The sequence below is a fragment of the Schistocerca nitens genome, chromosome 3 (genome assembly GCF_023898315.1).
Source record: "Schistocerca nitens isolate TAMUIC-IGC-003100 chromosome 3, iqSchNite1.1, whole genome shotgun sequence".
NCBI lineage: Eukaryota > Metazoa > Arthropoda > Insecta > Orthoptera > Acrididae > Schistocerca > Schistocerca nitens.
This window is the reverse complement of record NC_064616.1, coordinates 946,021,671-946,041,763: the sequence shown is the minus strand read 5'-3', so window position 1 is coordinate 946,041,763 and position 20,093 is coordinate 946,021,671. Positions and strand designations below refer to the sequence as shown.

Here is a 20,093-nt window from a genome sequence, read left to right as displayed (position 1 = left end):
GGAATTAATGAATTCATACATATACCCAGGTGTAACAATCTGTATAGATACAAACTGGAATGCTCACACAGGCTCTATTGTAAGTACAGCTGGTGGTAGACATCAGATCATTTGTAGGATACTGCAATGCAATGGGTTTACAAACAACACTGCTTACAAATCAATCAAGCAATCCATCCTAGAATATTGCTAAATTGTGTGGGACCTATACCAAACAGAACTAACAGGGAATACAAAATGCATACAAAGGAGTTCCGTACAAATGATTATAAAAGTTATTTGACACAGTACCAGTGAGATTGTGAAAACCTAAACTGGCAGATGCTTGAGAAATGTGAAAGTTTTCAGGAAACAGGATTAATTGAGTAATCTAGCAATATTCTAAAAACTCCTATGCATTGCTCCTGTACTGACCACAGGATCAAGATTAGACTAACTGAAGTGACCTCAGAAGCATTTATTATTGCCATGCACCACATGCCAATAAAATAGGAATATGGCTTGACTGTCCAATAAAAACATATTCTAATGTACATGATGTAACAGTTCTGTATCTGATTTATAGATATTTGAAGATAAAAGTGCCACACAAGTAACCCACAGAATATTGCAGCATGGTGTTACTTACTGATCTATATGTAAATCTAGTGATATTTCTTTGTAATCTTCGAACGCAGCTGCCAGAGCAAGTGAATATACTTTTTCTATCCAACGCACTTCAACATACATTTCATAGTGTTCTGTAGATGGAGACACTTGTTTCACCAACACAGAATATTTGTCATCTTCATGAGTAACCTGCAAAGATACAAAATATAGTACAGGTGGTCTATGTTAGTTTTATCTTAATACACTAGTAATTTGCTTAAAATGTGTGAAGAAAAATACTTTCAATTAATGCCATGAGAAAAAAAACATAATTGCTAAGACTTTTACTCATTTTAACATGAATGTTGTTTAAAAAAATAAGAATTATGTGATGCATTATCTAATGTTAAATAACAAAGATAAATGAAAACATGCTTCTTCAGCACAAATATTTGAATGGATTTATTTTGGACTTTAAATGTATTTCAGGACTTCCAAAAGTATTTTACACAATAAGAACCAGGTATTTTGGAAGTATGTTTATTTAGTATAGCTTTCACCAAAATTATATAAGTTCATTCTTTATTTTGAAATTTACGCCTATGTCCTTGTAGTTAGCAATCAGATGCTCAGCAACACTAATGAGCACCTGCATCACAACTGTAACAGTACTAGTAGTTTTGAGGAACTCATATACTTATATTGCTTCAAAATGCCATAGGTGAGATTTTGTTCACCAGCATACATTCCGTTAACACCATCTGTGACATTTATTTATTTATTTTGGTTCCAAGAATCTTGTGTTATACAGTGTATAAAAGATATAGGACAAGTCATGCACATAATGATACAAAAATGTGGCTGAGAGATATGGTAAGGTACAACAATAAGCTATAATTATAAAATTATATAGCATATCTCAGAAGAAAGTATGTAACTTATGTGTCTGATTTATTAACTACAATTTAATAACAGTGTAACATTCAAAGTAATATGAATTATTACACTAACAATAAGTGCACTAAAGATTCAAGTAGAGTTACTACAAATTTACCTTTAACTCCGGATAAATTCAATGTATAAGTAAAATATTCTTAAATTTCTGCATCTACATCTACATCCATACTCCGCAAGCCACCTGACGGCGTGTGGCGGAGGGTACTTTGAGTACCTCTATCGGTTCTCCCTCCTATTCCAGTCTCATATTGCATTTCCAAAATGCAAAAATGTAGTATCCTACATCTATTGTTATCACTGTTTTAATGACTTGAGGTTTGATTTATTGTACAGCACACTGCCCATCTTAGTTATCTCAACTAGATTCCTGGTCAGTCTTTGGCCTACACAACGAATGTTTGTACTGGAATGTGTACTATAATTATGAAGAGACTTCTTGACCCCCAAACAAATGAAGTTCTTATTAACAAATATCACAATCTCAAATATACAGATACAGAGAGCAGGCAATATTTTTAATTATCTGAATATTAGTTTAGTGGATATTTGAGGAGATATCTTATTCATTGTATTCATAAGTCTCTTTTGTATCTCAAAATTTTTCCTGTGCATTTGCCACTGGAAGAGATAGTTGAATGTACTAATGTAAAATAAACTGCCTTTAGTGCTGTGATATCACAGGACTGATATTGCAGGACTGACTAAGGGTTTAAAATGTCTGACACACTGTGCTCAATGTTTTGAGCAGCTTTTCTCTGTGAATATTTCATTGTAAGTGATTATCTATCCACACTAAAGAAGTTTTATCTCCCTGGCTTGTTCTATTGCTTCATCACTTATTAGTATGGGGTACACACGGGGTGCATACGGGAAGATCCCAATTAGATTACATCATGGTCAGGCAGAGATTCTGAAATCAGGTATTGAAATGTAAGGTGTACCCAGGAGCAGATATAGACTCAGATCACAATTTAGTAGTGATGAAGAGTTGGCTAACTTTTAACAGACTAGTCAGGAAGAGCCAATGCACAAAGATGTTGGACACAGAAGTATTCAGGAATGAATAAATACATTAGAAATTCTCTGACACTATAGATACTACTATAATGAATAACTCAGTAGTGAGTTCAGTTGAAGAGGAATGCACATCACTAAAAAGGGCAAGCACAGAAGTTATAAAGAAAAACTTAAGTACATAGAAAATAACAGTGAAGAAACCATGAGTGACAGAAGAAATATTTCAGTTGATCGACAAAAGAAGGAGGTATAGAAATGTTTATTGGAATTCAGGAAAACAGAAACACAATTCCCTTAGGAATGAAATACATAGGAAGTGCAGGGAAGCAACCATGAAATGGCTACATTAAAAACATAGGGAAATAAAAACAGAAATGATTGTCAGAAGGACTTTGGTGAAATTAAAATCAAGGGCAGCAACATTAAGAGTACAATAGGAATTCCACTGTTAAATGCAGAGGATAGAGTGGATAGGTTGAAAGATAACATTGAAGGCCCCTGTGGGATGGAGGACTTGTGATGATGTGATGGAAGAAGAAACAGCAGTCAATAGGGAAGGGATAGGGAATTCAGAATCAGAATTTAAAAGAGTCTTGTGTAACTTAACATCAAATGAGGCAGAATGGATAGATAACATTATATTGGAATTTCTATAATTATTGTGGGATGTGGCAACAAAATGACTATTCACATTGGTATGTAGAATCTATGAGACTGGCAATATATCATCACACTTTTGGAAAAACTTCATCCACACAATTCTAGCCAACAAGTGCAAGAATTATCACACAGTCAGCTTAACCACTTACACATTCAAATTACTGACAAGAATAATATACAGAAAAATGGAAAAGAAAATAGAGGATCAGTTAGATGACAGTCAGTTTGGCTTTAGGAAAGATAAAGGCACCAGAGAGGCATTTCTGATGCCGTGGTTGATAATAGAAGCACAACTGAAGAAAAATCAAGACATGTTCATAGGATTTGTTGACCTTGAAAAGCATTTGACAATATAAAATGGTACAAGATGTTTGAAATTCTGAGAAAAATAGGGCTAAGCTCCTGGGAAGGGCAGGTAACATATAGTATGTACAAGAACCAGGAGGTAACAATAAGCCTGAAGTGCTCAGATTAAAAAGGGTTAAGACAGGGATGTAGCCTTTTGCCCCTACTGTTCAATCTATATGTCAAAGAAGCAGTGATAGAAATAAGAGAGGTTCAAGAGTGGGAATAAAATTCATGATTAAATGATATGAATGATAAGATTTGCTGAATACATTGCTATCCTCAGTGAATGTGAAGAAGGATTACAGGAATTGTTGAATGGAATGAACAGTCTAATAAGTACAGAATATGGATTGAGAGTAAATCGAAGAAAGATGAAAGTAATGAGAAGAAGCAGAAACTTAACATCAGAACTGGGGATCACAAAGTAGATGAAGTTAAGGAATGATGGACAGAGCACGGAAGACATAGAAAAAAGACTTGCACTGGCAAAAAGAGTATTCCTGACCAAGAGAAGTCTACAAATATCAAAATTAGGCCTTAATTTGAGGACAAAATTTCTGACAATGAACGTTTGGAGCACAGAATTGTATGGTGGTAAGATATCGACCGTGGGAAAACTGGAATATAAGCAAATCAGAGCATCTGAGATGGGGTGCTACACTGTAGACCAATGTTGAAAATCAGGTGGACTCATAAGGTAAGGAATCAGGAGGTTCTCCCCAGAATGAGGAAGAAAAGTAATATATGGGAAACACTCACAGGAAGAAGGGACAGGATTATACAGCTTCCAATAAGACATCACAGATTAACTTCTGTGGTACTACAGGGAATTGTGGAGGATAAAATCTGTAGAGGAATATATCCAGCAAATAATTGAGGATGTAGCTTACAATTGTTACTCTGAAATTGAAAGTTTGGCACAGGGGAGGAATTTGTGGTGGGCTGCACATCAAACAAGTCAGACGCCAGATGGCTGGTGGTGCAAAGGGAGGGGGGGGCAGGGCTATTTTGAAGCATATCTATGTTTACTATTATTTAATAATAGTCTATTTGCTGATAACCTTGCTCTTGAGTATCCCTAAATGAGAAAATACACATACAAACAACCACAATAGTCTATTATCATACAGCCAGGTAACTAGTTTGTTTGTAGTGTCAGGTAATTCACTCACAATCATTTGAGTCAATGGATTTTGGAAAAGGGAATTTCTGTCATCTGCAAACAGTACAAGTAAGGGTTTAAGTAGATTCAGAGGCAGATCACTGATAGATAAAAGAAAAAGGAGGGGCCCCAGAACTCAGCCTTGAGGGACACCTTACTTAAGCACTGGTTCATTGGACAGAACTTTAATATCATCTTTACTAGAAATTTCAACCACTTGCTACTTGTTTGTAAGGGAAGACTGAAACAACTTTTCCCAAGCAGGCCCATACCGAGATGATCCTGCACCCTTGGCAGAACTACCAAAACTGCAACCCTGCAGTCTTTCCCCACAGAAAACTACCTTTCTGCAATTTTTTTCTGCACTCATGTAGGAAATTTTGTAATTTTTAAAATGGGTTCAATAAAAGTTAACATTCATTGAAAAATATTACGTCAATGAGGAAAAAAAAAAAAATGCACACAACAAATTTGATGTGCTATTGCAGTAAATAAATTACAAACTATACAAACTTTCTAAACAATTGAAAGTGAAATAAAATGTATGTCTTAATGTTTGTGGCAGCTACTGTACACAGATTTTTTCATGAATCATAATAAAGAACAGATTTTATTTGCCTCCATTAAATTGTTAACAGTGTATGAATCATTAATAGGAAATAAAAGAAGAAAGGGCTATAATTAAGTGTATTCCTTTTCAAGAATGGTGTTCTTATTATAATTTTACTTCCCATTTTCTTGTTATGACTGCAGAAAACTCACAGATAATGCCACTGAAGTCAAATTTAGCAGCAGTGTCACATAAATAAATAAATATTCTGTTGACAAGTCAGCTGAATTTGATAGTCTGCTTCATCTATGCTCAACATTAAATAGTTTTTTAATCCACCTTAATTTCCTGAAACTGCATTCTAATTGTCATAAATATTCTCAAAACTATTTTGATGTTTAGATAATCACCTTGTAACCCATACTTGGAGGGGGGAAAAAATCAGTGTCCCAATGGGAATGTGTGTCTGTGCTCTTCATCTTTCTTTGAAAGCAGCTATTTAATTAGCTAGCTCTGCTGCATCAATATTTCTATTATACTTGTCACCAAAATCTGCTTGTGATTTTCAGAATAAGATACAGAGTTCTCATTTAATGCTTTCCTGACAGCAAATTAAAGTGACAGGAAATCATATGTTATATGTGAGAGCTGTTTCCCATTTCACTCAATATTCTATCGCATATTTTGAACAGTCTAGCTTAAACAGTTTCACTCCAATCCTCAGTTGGAAGAAATTAGCAAAAATAGGAATCCTTTGGTTAAATAGCAAATTATTTGCTTCAAGACTCAGTGGCCAACCTTTTGAGATACTACAATACTGTACCAAAGTAGGAACAAAAACTCTTTTGTTGAACAAGAGCTAGCTGTGTAAGCAGGAGCAGTAGGAACTAAGTGCAATATTGACACATAATCCAACTGACACATGGTCGATAGTAGTCATTTCTTTATGTGCTACTTGGATGAAATGACTCTGTGACAAAAGCATGCATTTTTAGTCCTTTGGCAAGGAAAAAGCTTCATCTTGCAGAAAGAAGATAGGAAGACATGTGGCAGGAAAATTCAGGTGCCTTTCCCAGGTAAACTGGTCAGTTTTAGCACCCCCTGTGTGCCTGTACTGTTTGTGGGAGAGACATTTTGCCTTGCTCATGGCTAGACCTTAGATATTTCTGTATATTTTTAAATACACATGAAAACTGGGATCATCATTTTCTTTGCTTTCTACATGCAGAGTTTTCTTTTCATTGCACATGAAGTGATTATTCCCTTTGTAATCCATTTTTTTACAAATTCTTCTTCTTATATTTTGAATGTATGACCTTTTGAAGGGAAAGGCAATATTAAAACAATGGCGAACAGTGTCAACAAATAATTTTGTTGTCTAATGAGTATCATCCTCGCTCCACACCTCCTCCAAAGACTCATATTTCAATGTGTATCTAAAATTATTTAAATTATTAGGAACTTTAATTTGATGCCCGTATTTAACTTTTGGATTTTCAGATGTATAAGTGTGTGGCAACTTCAGTTTTAATGAGATTCAGACAGGGTCTGTTAACACATCTGATATATTTTGAACCTTCAGTAGCATAATGCAGAAACTATCAATCAAAATTGTATTGACAGAGACAGATGGAAGTTATTCTCTTGGGGGCTCTGAGAATATTTTCCATATTAAAGACAGCTATTTGATTACTTATATCAAAGGAATTGTGTGAAATACTGGCAAAAATAAAATGTATGTCCCCACATAAAATAATTTTGTTTCCCTTTGAAGTATACGTTCACATGACACAGTCCGGATTTTCTAAAAACTTGTGGCAAATACCACATGCAAACTGCATCTTCAAATAATGATTAATTTTAGATGTTTATGTTTTAGTACACAGTACTCAAAATATTTCTCAACATAAAGCTGATTCATTTTGTTGGATTTACAGAAATTATTCCTGTTACTCTCAAGAATTAGACAGCCACCATCCCCTTTACATGAGTGACTGGATCTATTACCAATAGTATAATTTGGAAAATTAGAGCCTGAGAGCCCTTAATTTTTGACCCAATACTGCTGTATTGTATTGCATTTTTATTGGCCCTGTTGTCTACAAAAGCAGTCTATGCAGAAGACACTGGACAAGTCAATGTACGGAAGATGACATCTTCATAAGGAAGAGCTGTTGAGCAGAAAACTTCAAATTCTAACAATTGCTTTCTTAATGAGTGAACTGATCCAAACCAAAGTAAACCCAAGTTACTGCTATGTTTCATATTTTGACACATACACTGCTCGTTTCGAGCATCATGACAGCTGACCTCTTTCCCATACAATGTTCCAAGAATTTTATTTGTTCTCTTGTACTATGTTAATTGATTGTTGTTCTGAAGCAAGTATTGTTTCTTTTGTGGTTAGATTCCTTAATAAACTCATCATTAACTTTAATCTCCATGCCATTTTATCTGTCTATCTTTAACTTTGGTAGAAGAAATGCAGAGTTCTGAAGGCTTCAGATTAAATTTTATGTTTTCATCTTTGCTATTGCTACATAATTTGCTGGAAATATAACTACTTATTTATGTTACCTGTAGTGCTAAATATTTGTCTGCACTGTGCCAGTAATTATGAGATGGCTGTGCAAAAGTGTTGCAAACAAATTGTTAAGACTATACAGTAGAAATTTCTGCATGCGTACAATGTAGAGTATAGTGCAATTAAGTTCCTTGTGAAAAACAAATATATGAAAAGCGGCATAGAGTAATAGCATTTCTTACAAAGCAAAAAAGTCTGCAGTGTTCCCAAAATATGCTGACTAACATATAATCATGCCAATGATTAGTTTCACCAACAGAATGAAACAGTAACAGATAATGTCCACAACAAAATAATATATTACAGACAAAGATAGATGAACTTATTTCTGTTCTGATTTAATTTTCAAACATACATTTTTGTATGAAATGAGGAAATATATTACCAGAATATTTGTTTTGAATTCTGTATCATCTTGGATTAACCGGAATGACACTGTAAGTTCATTAAAACTTGGAGACTTGATAGCAAGTTTCAAATGATGGTTCATTGTTTTTGAAGTACTTTTGTCTTGATACAGTCCTTTACCACTTATAGAATGTCCACTAAACCATGATCCAGAGAATTCAATCTGCCAAGAGGAAAGAAAAATGGATTATAAGTGTTTACTAAGAAAGGTTGGAATAACTGCCAAATGCAATGGTGAAAACTTCTAGACTACTTCACTGAATTACATGAGAAAACACACACACACACACACACACACACACACACACACACACACACACACACACACACAATAAAATTAGGTAATATTTACTATTAACTTAACAGCAGCTTACATCATATTCTTTTGGAGATTTCTCATGTAACTTTAGTTCCACAACCATTGGATTGAAACCTGGTAATGTCAAGTTGAACATTGCCTCAAAAAATGTAAATGATGTATGAGGCATTTTTAATTTGAATTGTATAAGCACTTCTTTACCTGAAATGAAAAATAAAACGTATATTTGTGCATGATACACATGAACAGATTTCTTGTTTATAGCTTTATGCAAGTATGCATTCCATGGCCATTATTAATAATGTATGAGTTCCACATGCTTCCACAAAGATAGCATATTATCAGAAGTTATTAAATATCCTCTGAGTAATGGTAAACTGCTACCTAACCATATACCTAAACAGATATCTGAAAATTGGAGTTCATACAGGTTCAGCTAAACTCAGAGACAGCAAAAAACAGCAGTCTGAGTAGTTTTGACAGGTGAAAACAGCAGGTCAAAGTTTTATGGGACTAAAATTTTTCAGATGACAGATGTGTTAACTTGAAAAAATGTTGCAAAGCAATTCTGAGAAGGTAGCAACAGCTTTGTACGTTTCAACATTTCATGCAGGTGTTGAGGGGGGGAAAAAAAAACCATACACACCTCATTGGAATTTTAATTCATTTTCAACAGTGAATCACATGAACTTTACTACTGATCAGTAATATACTGCACTGCACTTAGTATTTTCGTAATGCAATGGACTCGGTCTGTTATTGTGTTACTTCACAAACTTGACAATACAATAAACATTTTTTTTAATTTCCAAACATAAATCAGCTGGTATCTTGGACTTTATTAATTTTCACTACTGGTTACAATACTCCTTGCAGTTATTCATTATAAAGGAGTTAGCAGAACAATTTACAGTGACAGGTGTGTGTGTGTGTGTGTGTGTGTGTGTGTGTGTGTGTGTGTGACTAAATCTTAGGTGACAATGTAGCAAGTGAACATTAAAATCAGTCATTCATCTGACTGAGTTGCCAGAACTTTTAGAGTAAGCACTGGATGCTAGTATTACACAAAATGAATAAACTCCTAAGGCAAATAATATTTGACTCTCTGGTGACATTGGGAGTGAGACAGATCATATAAAATATGTAACTGAATGAATTATTCCTAACAGTTCACTGAAATTCTCATTCTGATTAAAAAGCCTACCATCTGTGGTACATTTGCAGTCAGTCGATGAGTCAAGGTGTATATCCTGTAAGACTGGAATATACAGTAGCATGGAAGTGCAAACAAATTAAACTTTCTTCCTAGCTTTTTTAGATGTGAATTCTTTTACAGTCCTGGTATAATAAAATGAGTGGGCTAACTCTGACTCTATTGTGATCAGAGTGAATCCAACAAGCCACTCTTGCTTGATTGTAGCTTGCAAAGGATTTAGTCTTAATGTCTGCAGCAAATCTGAATGACTGCTCTGCAGCAGAAGGGCAGAAAATCGGTAAGGCTACCAATATATTTGGAAATAGCCTATGTTATTAAAATGGCTCTTGCGAAGAGCACTGAGAAGGCACAGAGTTGAGAGGGCTACAGCCCAAAATTAACTGCCTGAATCTTTTTTAACTGCAAAATTTCTTCATTCAAATCTTGTTTATTAACTTCCATGCTGTATAAAAATGCCATGTTTTCTACACACTTTGATAGTTTAGAATCGTTCAGGCTTATATAGTTCCATAAGAACCCAAATGTGTCTATGAAGTTGTCTATGGCAGACTACCCTGTGGTTAAGTTCCCTACAACTGTTTGTAGAATAAAACTGAAAATATTTAATTTCTTTGTGTAGTGAATCATTACAGTCAAGTCAGGTGATATTCCAATATTTTCTGCTACCTTGCAACTTTCTGAGTAACAATTTTATGTATGTTTAATGCTGCTGATACTTTGTGCCACACTGAAGACATCAAGGCATATTTAAACTATTTCAAATGCTTCTGTATGTACTTTAGTTCACTATGTGCCTCCACAGTCAAATTAAAGTTAAAGGAAAGTTCAACTGCCCTTTGAAATCCTGGCAGTTCCTTAGCAAATGGATGCACAGCATCTATCCAAGGAGACCATCTCATTTCCGATAGCCTGTGAAGGGACAATCCAATATTTTCTTATAAAACTCTCCATCTTTGGGAACAGAGAAGTGTGGCAAGTGGGAGGTGCAAAAATTGTGGAGATAGACCAACACTCAAACACAGTAAGCAGATTCAAATTGATGTAGGTTGCAGTCATTATAATAACGAAACAGGCATACAACTGGTCTACAGAAAAAAAAAATTATCTTGTTAATCTTACAAAAACTCATACTGTGCAATTACAGAAAGATAAAAATTACTTGCAGGAACTAGAAGCAGCTCAGATGAAACTCTGCATTTGAAATTATTCAGTATTTACAGATATAACAAAATCAGGTGTGACCAGTATGTGGCTAAGTTAATCAGGGATCTCAGTTCTGCTTGTTTTCCACTTAGAAATCTTTTTCACCCATGGACAAAATGAAATTCTCTTTGATAATAAAACAACTTATGAAACCTGACTTTATAAGTTATTAAACAGTCCATAGATCAGCACAATCTGAAGACTGTATTATACGTTAGTTTAGCGTTTCTAATGGTGTTGGATGGGTGATCAAGGAAATGTTTTAACATAACAGAGGAAACAATGAAATCTGTAGAAACCTGCCAGATACTACACCTACCACAGCCATAAGTCAGACCAACATTGTAAGCATTCAATCGACGTGCTGCACAAGTACTGAGGCAGCCACGAGGAGCAGACAAATCACTGAGAGCAGTCACCTTGTTCAATAAGTGAGTGCAGTGCAACAACAGTGGCACCTGCCAGGAACTGTATCTTTATATGTGCATACTCAGAATCTGAACTCTCAGTTGTCAAATGTATTCCAGCTGTGTGTTTACTCTCTGTGTACTCATATTCTTGTTGTCATCTGGTGACCCAATGAAACTTAGTTATTTAAGACTATGTACTTCCTTGTGTCCCTAGTTAGAACAAAATCAAGCACCTTATCAGTATAGTGATAGGGGAATCAAGCACAATATTCTAAGATACAGGCACTGTAAATGGCAAGGTATCAGAGTGTACACTGCTAGTCGACAGTCTCTGTGAAGTAAAATTATATTTGGATGCTTGTTTCCTGAAGAAATTACCTAGGTCTCTGGATACTGCTCTGTCCTTTATTATCTTGTTATTAATGAATACTCAAGCACAGGTGCAGAACATACATTCAGCTGAATGTAGTGAATGTTATATTTTTTTCCATTGTACAATGCATATCAGTTACACAGCAGTACACACAAGTCAAAGATATCTGTAAAAACGCTTAGTTCTGTAATAAAATTTACAAATACTATTCATATAACATCTCACCTGGAGCATATCTTACTGTCACAAGTATGCTTGTTTCTGGTCCTGTATTGAGGTATCCCAAACTAAATCTCATGTCAATGGATGAGATTGGTTTACTGATATGTACAGATGCATCAAATCTTACATTGTCATGGCCTCTTAGGAAACGAATCAATGTTGTTAGAACAAATTTTGATTTTATATCTTTCTGATGTGGTCCAACAGCAATTTCCATCCAAAAATCCATTCGGTCACTATTTCTCTGAGACAGTAGAAGCATATATGTTACAATAACGATACTGATGGAAGTTTTCTTTATTATTAAAATTGACGAATGCTCTAAATAAAGCTTAAAAAATATACCACAGGCAGGGTATTACTGATACACTAACTGCACACTGTGTTCTTTGAGACACAATGATCATCACACTAGCACAAGATAATGAAAGCACTGGTCAAGTTTATCAATTAATAATTGTTACCTTTCCATCTGAAATGCACAGAATGCCATTTGGAAACATAAAGAACCCTAATCATAGCTGTTAATTTAGAACTAAATTATTTCTCTCAGTTTATGTTGCTGTATGTTTTAAACAGCTGCTTATGTGGGTTTAAAAAAGAAGCAAAAACTTAAAGTTTGAATCTGATGTTGGCTGAAATATCACCTAAAAATTAAGATGTTTTTTAGCAGTAAGAAAATGTTGGATGCATATAATTTATTTAAAAAGCAATGTGTTGCTGAGTGTGTTGGTGAAATTAAGATAACTGGTTTCATGATGTTATACATTGAAGATTTTTATGTAAAAATTAAACTTCATATAATTTCTATGAAATGGGAGTGTGCTGAAAAGTAATATACCTGAATATTTTTATGTAAAAACTCTTAAAACTTTTTAAATAAAACAAATGTTATTAACATTCTACGTTTCTGTTCTTTATGTCTACATATTTATTTCTCAACAAAGTACCCTGGAAACAAACACATTTTTCCTAATGAGAGACCAGTTTGTTGATACCATCACTGCAGAATGTTTGGTGTGATTAATGGAGCCACAACATCACCTCTGCTTGCACTGCTTCATTACTATGAAAGTAGAGTCCTCAAAGGTGTTCTTTAAGTTCTGAAAAGAGATGAAAATTGGATGGGGCCAAGTTGGGACTGTATGGAAGATGACCAATGATAGTGAACAAAACATGTCTGATTGCTGCACATGCTGCAGCATGCATGTATGGTCTGTATTGTCATACTGAAGGAGAGAGTAATAAATATATATATATATATATATATATATATATATATATATATATATATATATATATATATATATATATATATATATCCAGGGAGTGTAATTGATGAAATTGTTTTATGTAGTGCCTGTTCACAACATATGGTAAATAGTATTTAATTTTTGGCCTGAATGAAAAAAGAAAGAAAATACTGCAGATGAATTATGTTATCACAACATTGAAATTATAATGTCAAGAAACACAAAGAGACATTGCTATACTCTGGCATGAAAATCTGGCTATCCAGATATGACATGTTCCTGTTACTGAATTCCTCTAGTGACTATTGGATGAAGTGGTGAAGGTAAAACAGTACACCCAAGCGTAAGCCTGGGAAGTAAGAAGGTGAGGGGAGGACTATTGGATACTGGCCACAGTATAAAAAAAAAATTTTAAAAATAATTTTAATAATGGTGGCACTAATTCAAAAGAGTCAAATTTATAAACAACATGGAAATATGTATTATGAATATATATTTACTTTTTATTTGTACATAAAAAGAAAAAAGTTTACTTTAGATAGAAAATTGACACTGGTGATGTTTATAGCATCCCTTTAGGAAAAAGCATTCCTTTAGGTACAAATTTATCGCCACCAGCAACAATTTCAGTTGTTACAGGAACAATGCATGGTAGCAAATCCAAGAGTGCCTTCACCCTCCCCAGTGTTCAATAAAACTATCGCTGATTTGGACAGATATCTACATCAACTACAACACTTAAAAGTGTTTCAGGTACTGAAAAACAACCTGCAGTACCCACTGTTTCTTTTTTGGGCTTGCCCTGATATAATTTTTTCAGGTATGAAAATGAACTGTTAGCGTATTGTTCTTATGTAATGTTGCAGGTAAGAGACTAAAATTTGACCAAGAACTTAAGCCACAATAATAGTCATACTATATGCAAATTACTAGTTTACAATGGCTCAGTAGAGAGTGTACATCTACAAATCCAAATCAAGAACGCAAACAGTCCATGCCAATTTGTTAACAATTGTTATGTCATCACCCCCATGAGTTACTGATTGCTATGATCTATACACTGCTGACTTGTCACTTATGGCACTGAAAAACTTCTCATAAAAGGCAAGTTCAAAATAGAAGTATCCAATAAATGAACAGAATTATTCATTATTCAGCCCAGAGGCTGATAACATATTTGGAGTGGATGCATTCACTATTTTCTTTATTTATCCCAGACAAGATCCATGTTGGTTTTGGCAGAGACTCATTTTAAAAGCTTGAAGACTTACAGTCATAACTTACAACTATATTATGCTCGTTACAGTGCACAAACAATTAAATATAAACATCAAAATCCCATGGTTCTGCCAGGCATACATTATCTATTTTACATTACAAGCAACAGTCAAACAGGAATTAGACAAATGAATAGATCAAGGTGTCATGGAACCAGCACCACCCAGCGTATGGGTGACACAGTTGTATTATATGTGTCTAACGGATGGTTCTGCTCTTGCAGTTATTTTATCTTCTGCAGCTGCACTCTGCACACCAGCATGAAATGCACAGTGGATGGTACTTCCAGTTGTAGCATGTACTTCAGTTTCTACCCATTTCATTCACATATGGTGCATGAAAGCATGATTACTTGAATGTCTATGGGTACTGCAATTAGTCTAAACATGTCTTTACAGACCCTAGGTCCGTGGTTCCCAGAGTTATCCAGGTGGATCCCCAGAGGTCCAAGGGAAACCAGACGGGGGTGAATAGGCATGAAAAAAAATTGGGGGTTCACAAGTTTTAAGTGGGGTTCCATGAAAATTTCTAACCACCTTAATTTTTTTGAGTATCTAGTGTATTTTAAGAAGGTCAGTGACTGCTACTTGTAAAAACAAGCATTTCGATATTCAGTACAATTCATGTAGAGACTTGTAAACTGCTGCCCGCACTCCCACTCGCCCAGAATGCTTGTTTAGACATGCAAAGGGATGAAATATGACTTGTGCTATGTTTCCAAGCTTCACTAATATAAATATGAATGCCAAGGACAAAATGTTACCCATTTGTTTTCAGAATTTTGAGAATTAAAGTGTGAGTGAATCGATGTCAGTGTTTGCCAGTGTGAAGAAAAGTACTTGCCAATTTGTTACTCATATTTTTATTTTATATTGTAATCATATTATATTTGTTATACTTGCATGTAGTAGTTACATAACAAAAATTAAATGCTGAGAGGAGCGATTATTTGATACTTCTATAAAAGAACAAAATAGCCAAGAAAGATTGAACTTTTAGTACTTTTTATTATAGAAATATTTATTTAGGCAACAGTGGCAATTCATTAAAAGAGAGATGTATGACTGACCTGCATGTTTGTACATATTTCACAGTCCTCGTAGCTGCTAATGCTAAATGACAAAAAATATTTGGAAATGTATTAAAACGTAATTAATCAAAAAATATTTTATATTACAATAAAATAGGCTCAGCCTTTTTGTGAAAACCTCTGTATGGGTATTAAAGCACAAGTGCAATATAACACATGTTTCCACTATTAGCAGACGCAAAGACTAAGCTAGTTAATGAATGCCCCACCAGGTTGACAAACCATAGTCGATCTTGCCGCGTAACGCTCAACATTTTTGACAGTCATATCTGTTTACATGTGCCTTGCACAATACCAGTTTATTGTATACTGGGATGTTTATAAATTTAGCAATATACTAAATTTATAATAATTAGCTTTTCAAGGTTCTCAGTCTTATTGTTTATATTAACAATAAAAATCAGTACAAATCAATAAGGCATTGCTCTTATTGAGTGCAGTACAACTAAATAATAATACAGTCCACTATTAAAGAGAATATATGCTTATGAAATGAGGCATTGGTCTCATGAATTAGGTACATATTTTCTTTAGTCATTAATTAAAAACCAGCTATTTAAACTCATGGCTGCTAAAGCTTCAACAATTAAACAATGGGTCTTAGCAGTTTATTGCTTTTAATAATTAGAAACAGTTTTTCTGCTGGCATTTTGGTTTCTTTGTTGCAATAATTAATTCTACTCTATTCTGTTAAAATAGCCATATCCTGTTAAAATTGTCTCATGATTACTAAAACAAACATTTTTTTCTTTACTGGTTACAACTGATATGAAAAATCACTACATCTAAGAAGAAATGTCGACAATACAGTGCTGGTTATTTGAAATTTGGTTTTCTTCCATCAAAGGCAGATAAACGATTGCCTATAAATCTTTTATGCAATACAGATTTGAGTAATGACTCTATGAAACCATCTAAGCTCGAAGATCATCTAGGAAGGTGTCATTCTGATGACATAGGTAAAGATTTGAAATACTTTCAAACATTGAAAGAAAAATATGAAGAGAGACCCACTGTGGACAGTATGTTTGCTTCAACATCTCAAAGTAATGATGATGGCTTGCGAGTATATTACAATACTTCATTGCTTGTAGCAAAGTCTGGAAAACCGTACACCATCAGAGAACAGTTAATTTTACCTGCTATTGAAGAGGTTTCAAAAACTGTTCTGCAGAAACCTCCATTTGATGTACTCAAAAGAATTCCTTTAAGTAACAACACTGTACAAAGACATATTGATGAAATGAGCTCTGATATTGAAAGCTTCTTGTGTAATTATCTGCAAACCACTCATATTTCTATTCAGTTGGATGAGTCAACTTTACCTGATAATGAAGCATTATTACTGGCATATGTTCCATTTGTTATGGATGAAGAAATCCATGAAGAGCTGCTATTCATGAACACTCTGAAAATTGACACTAAATGCGAATCAGTATGAGTGATTTTTGTAAGGAAAAATCAATTCCATTTACAAACATTATTTCAGTGGCAGCAGATGGAGCTCCTGCCATGTTCAGGCAATATTGTGGGTTTATAAGTCATCTTAAAAGAATGACTAAATACAATTCACCGCGTCATCCTCAGACAACACCTTGTAGCAAAACATTTGAATGATACATTGCACCAATTGCTTCAATTTGTGATTAACACAGTTACCAAAATAAGAAGCAATGCATTGAATACCCATTTATTTGCACTATTGCACAATGGTGCACGTTATCAAGATTTTACTCCCTTTTTGAAACAGTTATAGAATTTCTGGAAACTAAAGATCCAGATTTAAAAGAAAATCTTATCAAATTTAAAGAAGACATTGTGTACTTGACAGATTTCTTCAACAAATTTAATGACTTTAACTTGCAGTTATAAGGGGACAGGCTAAATTTAATAAAAACAAAAGGTTTAATTTTGGTTTTTCTTGGTAAATTGAAATTTATGAAGCAAAATCTTAGTCAGTGCAAATTTTCCCAGTTTCCAAAATTGTCACAGGCAGAATGTCTTGATGAGGATATTCAGACATATGCTTGACATTTAATTACCCTGCATGACGACTTCAAAAATAGATTTGAAGATATTCTGGCAATGGAAACACCACCATGGATCATATGTCCATTTGATGAAATGGAAGTGGCAAATGTGGTATTACAAGAGGAGATACTTGAGCTTAGCACCTATGAGGAGCTGAAGGTGAAATTTAAAAAAGGCTATCAAACATTTTGACTGCAGGTAGAAATACCCTAACAATAACCTGGGCTGCAGGAAATTGCAAGAAAATTTTTGATAGTGCTCCCCTCATCATATCTTGTCAAAAAAAAGTTTTAGTGTCATTACCAACCTAGTAACAAAATAAATCAGCAGATTGAACATCACAGAACAGGGAGATTTGAGGTTACCCCTTCCAAAACTGAAGCCACATATTGATAATTTGCTGTCAATTCATCAAGCACATCCGACTCATTGAAATTATGACTATTTTTTTAAAACTGCTTATTTGCATTTTAAAGTTGATTGTTGATGTTTTGCCAGTTGTTGATTAGTAAGTTATCAATATTTATTTTTAATCATATTAAATATATAATCATATGTATTATTTTAATAAATAGAACACTTGAAAATGTGTTATTTTTCTTTTTATTTTTACCACTATGAATTTAGGGTTGGGACTCCATGACATTTTTTAGGAGTTTTGGGAATATAGTAGAAATGCAGCAGCAGGGGGTCTCCTGGAAACAGTAGAACTTTGAAAGTGGTGTATGAGAAAAAGAACTTTGGGAACCTCTACCCTAAGGGATCAATATGTAGGGTGTAGTGGTACATTCCTAGATTTCTCACATAAAACTGTTTCTTGAAATTTTGTAAGTAGGCTTTTGGGCATAGTTGGAATCTATCTTGAAGCATATGATAGGTCAGGTTCTTCAGCATCTCACTTGACATTCTGTCATGGGACAAACAACCATGTAACAATTCATGCTGCCCTTTTTTGTATACATTCAATATACCATTAGTCCTATATGGTATGAACCAACACATTTGATCATTCTCAGATAGGTCACATCAGTAAGCAATCTCTCTTATAATCTCATTGCATTTTCCCAATACCCTACCAATGAACTGAAGTCTACCATCTGCTTGACCTATGACTAAGTCTATGTATTTTCATGCACCTACAGATAGCTGTACCCACGTATTTGTAGGATTTGATTGATTCCAATTGTGACTTATTAATTAATTAGTCATGGGCTACTATGTTTCTGCATTTTATACAATGAATAACTTTGGATTTTTGAACAACTGAAGTAAGTCACCAGATTTTGCAACAGTTGTAAAACTAATCAAATTCTAACTGAAAATTTGTACAGCATTTTTCAGACAATTCTTCATTATAGGTAACTGTATCATATGCAAAACGTTTGATGTTGTAATTAATATTACCAGCCAGGCCATTATTACACAAAATGAACTGCATGGGTCCAAACATGCTCGTCTGTGGTATACTGGAAGTTACTCCTAAATCTGTTGATGACACACTATCCAAGATTTTATGCTGTGTCCTCCCTGCCAAGAAGTTCTCATACAATACCAAATTTCATTTGATACCTCATACAATTGTACTTTCATTATCAAGAGCTTGTGTGGTACTGAGTCAAATACTTCTTGGAAGTCATGAAATACTGCCTCTACCCAACTGCCTTGATCCATAGCCTGCAGGATGTCTTGAGAAAAGCAGCATGAATTGGGTTTAGCATGCCTTATCTTTGCTGAATCCATGCTGATTGGCATGGTGTAGATCACTCTCTTCATAATTCCTCATTATGTAAATTATTTTCTAAGATTCTATTGCAAATGTCTGTCACTTGCATTGGAGGGCATTGTTGTGGGTCATTTCTGCGATTCTTCCTGTAGACAGGTGTGACCTGTGCTATCTTCCAATTAATGGGCAAAGTATTTTATTTGAGGGATCGGTAGTGATGAAAGAGAGGCTAGCCCAGGCACAAGTTGTATTTTGGAATCTGTTAGGATTCCATCAGGACTTGGAACTTTGTTCAGTTTTAGAGATCAGTTATTTCTAAATTTTGCTGACAGTAAGACATACAGGGTGAGTCACCTAACGTTACCACTGGATATATTTCGTAAACCACATCAAATACTGGCAAACCGATTCCACACACCGAACGTGAGGAGAGGGGCTAGTGTAATTGTTTAATACAAACCATACAAAAATGCACGTAAGTATGTTTTTTAACACAAACCTACGTTTTTTTAAATGGAACAACGTTAGTTTTGTTAGCACATCTGAACATATAAACAAATACGTAATCAGTGCCATTTGTTGCATTGTAAAATGTTAATTACATCCGGAGATATTGTAACCTAAAGTTGATGCTTGAAACCTCCGACGTTCAGTTGCGTGTTGTAACAAACACGGGCCACGGTCGGCGAGCAGCATCTGCA

At 34.5% G+C, this 20,093-nt stretch overlaps 1 protein-coding gene across 1 annotated transcript in view; it reads right to left on the bottom strand.

Annotated features, from left to right (window-relative positions):
- The window catches only part of LOC126249021 (uncharacterized), a 712,654-nt gene that overhangs the window by 481,528 nt on the left and 211,033 nt on the right, over positions 1-20,093 (bottom strand). The window contains exons 22-25 of the mRNA XM_049950623.1: positions 12,021-12,261; positions 8,649-8,794; positions 8,252-8,437; positions 629-798 (exon numbers count right to left, since the gene is read on the bottom strand). Of these exons, the coding sequence (XP_049806580.1) occupies positions 629-798; positions 8,252-8,437; positions 8,649-8,794; positions 12,021-12,261 (743 nt within the window). The remainder of the gene's footprint in view (positions 1-628; positions 799-8,251; positions 8,438-8,648; positions 8,795-12,020; positions 12,262-20,093) is intronic.